This window comes from Oncorhynchus clarkii, chromosome 5, assembly GCF_045791955.1.
Source record: "Oncorhynchus clarkii lewisi isolate Uvic-CL-2024 chromosome 5, UVic_Ocla_1.0, whole genome shotgun sequence".
NCBI lineage: Eukaryota > Metazoa > Chordata > Actinopteri > Salmoniformes > Salmonidae > Oncorhynchus > Oncorhynchus clarkii.
Genome location: NC_092151.1, coordinates 57,767,136 through 57,775,886, shown reverse-complemented (window position 1 = coordinate 57,775,886; position 8,751 = coordinate 57,767,136). Strand labels below are relative to the sequence as shown.

At 39.9% G+C, this 8,751-nt stretch overlaps 1 protein-coding gene across 1 annotated transcript; it reads left to right on the top strand.

Moving 5' to 3' along the window:
* Positions 1 to 777: 777 nt before the first annotated feature.
* Positions 778 to 5,895, top strand: LOC139409075 (trimeric intracellular cation channel type A-like). The gene is made up of 6 exons (XM_071153754.1): positions 778 to 1,351; positions 3,357 to 3,513; positions 3,770 to 3,954; positions 4,104 to 4,191; positions 4,615 to 4,732; positions 5,078 to 5,895. The coding sequence occupies exons 1-6, from the start codon at positions 1,228 to 1,230 to the stop codon at positions 5,288 to 5,290; spliced, it is 885 nt and encodes a 294-aa protein (XP_071009855.1). The 5' UTR covers positions 778 to 1,227; the 3' UTR covers positions 5,291 to 5,895.
* The last annotated feature ends 2,856 nt before the right edge of the window (positions 5,896 to 8,751 follow it).

Sequence of the window (8,751 nt, the reverse complement as noted above, 5' to 3'; positions counted from 1 at the left end):
AATGATTACACCCATGGAATATGTTCAGTAGAGAGAACGTTTTGAAAGGGGAAGCCACATGGAAATATAATCAACCCACGTAGGGGGTAATACATGGAAACAATTAGCTTTGGACATAGGCCCATATACTCCTATTTTATATTCAGCACTATTTTGACATCATTTTGACTCCTAGTTTAATCAATTATAAAATTCCGTTTTTCTAGCCACTAGGGAAGCCCGTGCGCCAATGTGTAGGCCTACACTAGCTATCGCACCGTTTTTTCTCACAATAAACTCTTTCCGCAGCATATTCACGGAACCACATAATCTGCAGAGCTATATGTTCTTTCTACAACTACATCTCATAGGTTTGGCTTGGTCAAATGTACTACAACGCGAACACACGATTTCAGCCACCCCATCGGTTTATGGAGGCACATGATGAATAAAATTAGGCTTCAGACCCTTCATTTATCATCATTAGGCCAGTTTGTTAAACAAATACAATCCTAAAGGACCGAGGTTACATGAATATAATACATCATAAACATATTCTACCTGATTTATTGCAAATGTCTTTATTGTAGGCTACCATAAGCAGGTGCCAGGTGGAATTGACTATCTCAATACAAATATTATTATGAATCTGTAATAGTTTTTATTAGGCTATCAATATACGATTCTGCATTGATTTTTCACATCAGGTTCCAAAGCCAACGTTACCCACGATTTAGGCCAATAGAAAAACGTGTTATCGTAAAATAAACCGTAAACCTGTATAGTGACATGCGCATCGTGTCATCTCTTTCTTTCTCCCCCTCTCTCTTTCTTTCTTTCTTTCTCTCTGTCTCTCTTTCTCTCTGTGTGTTATTTGCAGAGCACTATGGCAAATCGTCAATATATTTCTTAGGCCAGCTATCGTTCAAAGATTAGATTAAATAATGTATATAGCTGCATATCTGATCAAAATTGGGGACCCAAAAATAAAAGCCTATCTGTCATTTTTCAACCGTAGCGACGAATTACATGGGGAGCTGACAAATAAGACCAGCTGGAATAGAAAAAACGCTCGGCCGAGAACAAATTATAAAGCTGTGCAGATGAGGTATATTAATAGGAGGGCTTGAGTGGCACAGTCTTTTTACTCGTGAAGACGTGGAGCTTCGTGGCGAGTCGCCGGACAACTGACATTCTAGTTACGCAGTGATCATAAAATACACGCGGTAGTGTTATAAATCTTAAATCATGGACGTGTTGGAAGTCCTCAATTTGGGCGATGTTGCCCAACATTTCTCAAAAATGGGAATGTTTCCAGTTTTTGATCTTGCTTATTACATCGTGTCCATACTCTACCTCAAGTATGAACCAGGTTAGTGGTATTTTTTCCCCTATACATTCATGTTAAAAAATGAAATCATTAGTTGTAATGGATTTATAATTGTGAGGCTGAGTAGCCTGTAATTAGGTAGGCTATTGAATATAATACAGGTCAACGTTGAATAGGTTATAACCTAGGCTATATGGGTTGTCAACCCCCCAAAATTATAACACCAATAGATACATGTACCAATACAAACATTAATTTGTCAATTTATACATAGGCCTACTATGGAAATCGTAATAAACTTTTGATAACTTGGAAGGAATTTGAATTTGTCCTATGAATAACATTGGCAGCAGCGGCTTGGCCTACTTTGAGAGAGGAATTAAGAAACCCTTTTCTTTAATACCTCACATTTCCCAACATTTAACCCTTCAAACAGAAAGGGTCTCCTGTATGAAATCTGAAGAGACCTGTTGCATACCAAAGCTTTGGCCCCCATGCAATAAATAGAATGTCCCTAAATAGATGTCTCTGGGCTGGCTACACACTACAGAAAGTCTCCTCTGCTTCGGAGTAGAATTGTTCACAGCCCGTTTGTAATTGTGTTCGTAAGACCTCATTGACATTGTATTAATCAAAAGTGAAGTTTACAATACTCCAGAATATATGCAGCCAAGCCTCTTTAGAGACCAAAAATATGTCCAAAAGCACGTATGTTGGCCTCGAAATGAACATGTCTAATACAATCCCAGGACTGTTCTACCCTTCTGGATATCCCTTATTCACCCAAGTAAAGGTACACTGAATGAAGAAATTGCATTTGTTCATTGTGGAATAAGTTTTAAATTACTTCAATATTTTATTATTTACTCATTGACACATTTTCGTGTTACAAGTAAATAATAGTTGTCTATAAAACCTGGTATCAAAATACTCTCATTCCCTACCTTGCCTTTTTGGCCAAATCTTAGTAAAATCTTAGTAAAGACAGGTGGAACGGTTTTTTTCTCTCCAGTAATGGTTCAAAGAAGCCTCGTGAGCTCCTAGACCTATGTAAACCAATCACTTATCAGTGGTTCCCTGGTTCCTCATGAATGAGTTTGGAGGCTGGGGTGTTGAGGGTCAAGGTTTATGTCAGGCCTGCCAGTTGCGTTGTGAGGCAGGAAAGCAATCGAGCAGCGTGTATTTTTAGGGTGCATTTCTTTGGATCAGTTTTCTGTCAAACAGCAGGCAAATCACTCCTACACCCAGAATCACACCTGTTATTTTAGATCTTGACAGTTCTGGTGCCCAATAGGGGGACACACATTACTCCACAATCTTACAACGATCCATAGATGTTTCAAACACCTTATTATAGTAGATGTGGCTTTTTAAAATGACTTGGGTTGTAGTGAAAGACTTGATTTCCCTTTCCTCGTCCCAGTAACACAAATGAGTAGAGTTAATTAATAACTGAGTAATGGATGAGTAAAAGGATTCAGAGACTTTCTCGTGTGGTGTGTACTGTAACGTTGCCCTTGAGTAACTCACTCAATGGTGGGAGTGACATGAGTGGATCATTACTATAATAGTATACTGCTGGTATACATTTGATGTGGGGATGAGAGCTAAGGAAGAACCAACCAAAACATAATGGTACACACACACACACGGTAATACTTTATAATAACTTTGATGAATAAGCATTATTAAACAATTGATAAACTATTAATAGATGTGTAGTTCATGGTTTACTAATCTCCAAGTTTGTGTGCGTCTGTAAATTGTTGTTTGTATGTGTATGTTTGTATCTGGTGTGGGGATTTGTGCAAAAAAATTGAACATTTTATATTATTAAAAAAAAATATATATATATATATGTATTTATTTATTTATTTTACTAACGTCCAGAAACATTTCTAAGCATTATAAGCATTACAAATCACGAGTATTTATTTATGAAGCATTTTATGAAGCATTTTTAATTGGTTATTTATGAATGTTACTATAACGTGTTACCAGTCTGACTTCACGTGGAGAATATATTTAAATCCTGATTCTTCTGCAGGGTCAGTAGAGGTGGCTCGCAAGAGCCCCGTGGCCTCTTGGCTCTGTGCCATGCTCTACTGCTTTGGGAGCTACATCTTAGCAGACGTTCTGCTCGGCGGTTGCCCCCTGGACTACTTCCAATACAACAGCCACATCCTCCTAGCCTCCGCTATTTGGTAAGATCCTTTTAAATGGTTAATGTGCTTATCTACATACATTATTGTTTTTTTGTTTTTTAGAAAGTGCAAAACCTGTGTCTGTATATGCCTAGGATTGTTGAAATAGGCCAAATTGAATTTGGTGTAACATTGATAGTAATTATTTCAAAATGATTTAGAAATGTTGTTGTCAAGTAATAAGAAAACAAACTGCCACAACATTATTAAAATGTACTCTTTTGTTTCTCTCTCGTTCACTAAAATGTAACAACAGGTACCTCGTCTTTTTCTGCCCTCTTAACCTGTTCTACAAATGTGTGGCTTTCCTGCCTGTAAAGCTGGTGCTGGTAGCCTTAAAGGAGGTTGTCCGCACTCGTAAAATCGCAGCTGGTGTGCACCATGCCCATCATGCCTACCATAACGGCTTCCTCATCATGGTCATCATCGGCTACGTCAAAGGTTGAGGTCTCCCTGCACCCCCCCCCCCCCCCCCCCCCATAGCTACTATTGCAACCTGTAGGACTTTCCTTGTGTGTGTCCATTCTGTAAAGGAGCGAGATACAGACCTTTGTCCTAATTATTTCTACTTTCTATTTATATCCTCCCAGGATCAGGAGTGGCTCTCATTTCCAATTTTGAGCAACTGCTGCGTGGTGTGTGGAGGCCCGAGACCAATGAAATCCTCAACATGTCATTGTGAGTTGATTTTCCTCACGACTCTGTGGTTGATGTCAGCCGTCGACATTTGTTTGCTGCCTCCTCAAGCAGAAGAAGATTTTCAGAAAATGTCTGGCTGTTAGAAACCTAAGCTGTTTCAGGACGACCTACGGGGTTCCCAGCTCTAGTTTTTGACAGCAAGACAATGTTCTCCTATTACAGCAAATAATCTGATATTGATATTTACACCCACAACTTCTGAAGGTATCAGGTAGTTGCACAACTGTATTTGAAGGCAATCGAATGCATTTACTGATTCTCCAGGTATCTATAAGAGATCATAAATGTGTAAATGGGGCTGAACTATCCATTTTAAAGCTGACAAATGTATAACAATGGATATTTTCTATCAAGAGAAATGTTGTGACTTTGTCTGATGTTCATAACATTTTCCCTCTCCAGCCCTACTAAAGCCAGTCTGTATGGAGCCATTTTGTTTACACTTCAGGAGACACACTTGCTTCCTGTGTCCAAGACCACCCTCATCTGTCTTTTCACTGCGTTCATGGCTACTACAAAGGTAGGTCCTGGAGTCCATACTAGAGAGTGTGCATCATACGTTTGTTTATACAGTGTTTGGGGCAAATATGCTTTAACTCAAGCAATTGTGCAAATTAATTAACACAAATCCTTTTGTAAAATAATTGTCAATAAGCAGTTCATATTCTGAACAGATTTTTAAATGGAATTGATCTCGACCCTACTGCTGTACTTACCTACCTCTCCCTTCCTATTGTTTGCTATTAGTATCAGCAATTAAACAAACTTGATAGGGATCCTACTCTATGGCAATTTTGTTGTTTCAACTAGATAATTGCACAAACTAAGTCAATATTTTCACACTTATGATTTCTATTTCACTCAGGTGATTTTGACCGCCCGCCACTCTCACGGCTCTCCCTTCGTCCTCATCGAGTCTTGGGTGTGCCACTTGCTCTTTGGCTCCCCTCTTGGAGGTGGTGAGGAGGAGCACCATGCTGCCTCTGCCCCTGCACCTGTCGCCCCTGTCTCACCAGTCAAAACCAAGGAAGAGTTTGGCGAAGGCACCCGCAAGAGGAAGTCCAAGAAAGCAGAGTAGCACGCAAACTACACAAGGGGAAAAACGGTCCCCACCCCATCCACAAAACGCAACTGATCTCCCCTCATGGTCCAGCCTTCTGTTTAGACATGATGGAGTCTCCCATTCCTTGCTGGGGAAAGGTGCAGTTTGATGTTTACCAAATGAGTCCCTTTCTATTGAAGGAAATGGTGCTTTCTATGTCATATCACACTGTATGGGGATTCTGTAAATAGCTCACCAAAGTCTCAGACTTAAATCATCATCCTAGCCAGTACATATCTACTTATTTATTTATGTATTTATTGTGAAAACTGTGAACATCTCTCCTACTGTGTGCAACAGCATGTGGTGAACAGTGTTACTGCAAGTTACCTGATTGTTTTAGGATGGCCTTTGTTTCCAGTGCTTCTGCTGTTAGCTATACATGTTTTTGGTTTAAACCCAGTCAGACCTATTTCAGTAATGTAAAGAAATTGGATCAAAAGCACAATCTAACCCTTGATCAGACAATCAGACCACAGAATCAATCAGACAATAATATAATGTGAATAATACATGGCTGCTTTTTACAAATAAAACTAGTGAAAGTAATGTCCTTTATTATTAAAGGCAGGTCAGAATTCTTATGTGGTGAGAGTTTTTGATTCAGTTGTTTACTATGATATTGGGATATGTTGTTTAATGGTTACCGTAAACAAAATAATATATGCGGCTGCTGGGCATTCATACAGAAATGTGCAATATAAAAGTACAATTAATTTAGTTTACAAAAGAGAGGGTCACAATACCAGACAGAGATAAATAGTATGAGGGGAAACTGCCACTGTACCCACATACAACACATGAAATGACTCCCTGAAAAAAATAAAGGTTAATAACATAAATAAATGTTTTAACAAGTAACCTTTTAAAAGACACAACAGACGCAGGTACTTAAGGAGAAAGTTAAATGTCTTGATATACTGTTCCATAAAGAAGTTGAAATTACTAAAAAGTGCAGTGTCATTACAAAAGCATCTTCAGGGGTTGTCGTACTGAGCTCAAAATGGTGTTGTAACCTGAAGCTACCTCTGTGTCTGTTTGCCCTAGTCCCACTTCCTGTCCTTTGTAGTACAGCTAATGAACCATCATTGATTAACTTTACAGAACGTCACAACCCCTGACCTCTGACCTTACAGTCCTCTCAGACAGTGGAGGCTGCTAAGTGGAGGACGGCTCATAATAATGTCTGGAATGGAGTCAATGGAATCGTATCAAACATGTGGTTTCCATTTGGTTTATACCGTTCATTTGACTCCATTCCAGCCATTACTATGAGCCATCCTCCCATCAGCAGCCTCTACTATCTCAGCAGTAGAAGAGGTCACTGACCAAACACAAGCATTCCCTTTATTTTCCCTCCTCATAGAAATGTTAGCTTGTTTTGTATGTCCCTCAATCACACCTCAAATATAGAAAACAATGCTGTTTTTCAACTGAAACCAAAAGACATCACTAAGAGCACTACACTGAGTATACAAAACATTAGGAACACCGGCTTCTTCCATGATATTGATTGACCAGGGGATTCCAGGTGAAAGCTATGATCACGTATTGATGTCACTTGTTAAATCCACTTCAATCAGTGTAGATGAAGGGGAGGAGACAGGTAAAATAAATATTTTTAAGCCATGAGATAATTGAGACATGGATTGTGTGCCATTCAGAGGGTGAATGGGCAAGACAAAATATTAAAGTGCCTTTGAACAGGGTATTGTAGTAGGCTCACAGGTTTGTGTCCAGAACTGCAACGTTGCTGGGTTTTTCACACTCAACAGTTTCCCATGTGTATCAAGGATGGTCCACCACCCGAAGGACATCCAGCCAACTTGACACAACTGTGGGAAGCATTGGAGTCAACATGGGCCAGCATCCCTGTGGAATGCTTTTGACACCTGTATGGTCCATGCCCCGACAAATTTAGGCTGTTCTGAGGGAAACTCAATATTAGGAAGGTGTTCCTGATGTTTGGTATAATCAGTGTATTGAGGACATGTTGAAATATTCAGTGTAGTCTCAGTTTCTTCAACCTAGCTAAGACTTTAAACACACAGCAATGTTTTTCCAGAGTTGAATTTCAACCATCAAAGGTGACTTGCAAGGTAACAAGTCATGCGTCACCTTGTTTCCTGCCAACCTTCGAGTGCATGTCCAAAAAACAAGGAAACGTCAACATCTTGGGAAAGAGATGCCTACAAGCCTCACCAACACCAAGCCTTCCCTTTTCATGTACCCTCTGACAGATAGCTGTTTGTAGAGAGAGTTGAATAGACAGTCAAATGTAGTGTCATTTTGTTTCCTTTCTGACATCACCATCGAAGTCAGGGATTCTTGATTTGCTTTTCCAGCGAGGGACCAAGAGGAGGCTTCTCGGGTGCTAAGGGTTAGGGAGAGAGCTAGGATAAATGTACTGGAAGTCATGAAATCCAGTCAAGGTGCATGCACCACAAAACCTCAGGGGTGCCTGCACTGCAATGTAACCAACATCTGCTAGTTCCACTACTGGCAAACAAGACATACAACACACAAATCCACCAACGCAAATGAGTTCAGCTTTCCATGCAGACACTGGTAAATTAGGGTTCAAGCAAAATTTGGAATGGATATGAGTCCCTTTTTCCTTTTACAAAAGGTGTGATGTACACAGTTGTCATAACTCTCCTGTGAAGATCTGAAGGATCCGGTTACAGTGGGTTCGCTCTACAGCGTGCTCTCTCTCGTAGAGGGGGAGAGCGGGAAGTCGGCTGTTTTATGGCGGTTATAAAATACGCTGCCCATATGCTCTGTCGTGTTCGAGATTGAAATGTAAACTGTGGAACACAGAGAGACCCTTGGTCATCAAAAGTTTGAATAATTAAACAATATTTCTATTTTTGAGAATGTGGGAGTGGTCCGTGGACACTTAAGGGACAGTCATGACGAAGTTGTTTCATTTGGTGACCTCATGAAAGACAGGAGATCCACATTACTGTACCTCTGTTTGTGTACACTTTTCAATGATCAGATGTACATCTACATGTTGGATAAAATGAATGAGTAAATATGAAACTATTTGTGAAAAGATGTAATGTGATGCTCGCCTTCTAAATGAGAGTGTGGATTTTCATATAAAGTTTAACTAGTCAGTGGCCACACCTCCGTGAGCCAGACAGTACATCAGGCGTCATGGAACCACCCTTTTCTACTCCAGAGTATAAAACCACCCGTGACAAAATGTACATTTCATTCCAAAGAGACTCACGGTAATCCAGAGATCTCGAATGGTTAAGAAGACTAGAAAACATGCAGTTGACGCTACATGTGAAATGGTTAAGAACTACAACTCTATAGGCCGCAGAGACAATAAAGAGTGTAGCGTTGGCTTCACGGCTGGAAATGGTTAAACTCTGAGACTATCGATTACTACAAAATGAGAGCAAATCCTAGACGTAGAATTACTA

What these genes read in the sequence shown, in the direction of transcription:
- LOC139409075 (XM_071153754.1), top strand. Translation starts at nt 1,228, where the DNA reads ATGGACGTGTTGGAAGTCCTCAATTTGGGCGATGTTGCCCAACATTTC. An exon ending in CATCATCGGCTACGTCAAAG is followed by an intron (nt 3,955 to 4,103) that starts GTTGAGGTCTCC and finishes ATATCCTCCCAG; the next exon opens with GATCAGGAGTGGCTCTCATT. An exon ending in GAAATCCTCAACATGTCATT is followed by an intron (nt 4,192 to 4,614) that starts GTGAGTTGATTT and finishes TTCCCTCTCCAG; the next exon opens with CCCTACTAAAGCCAGTCTGT.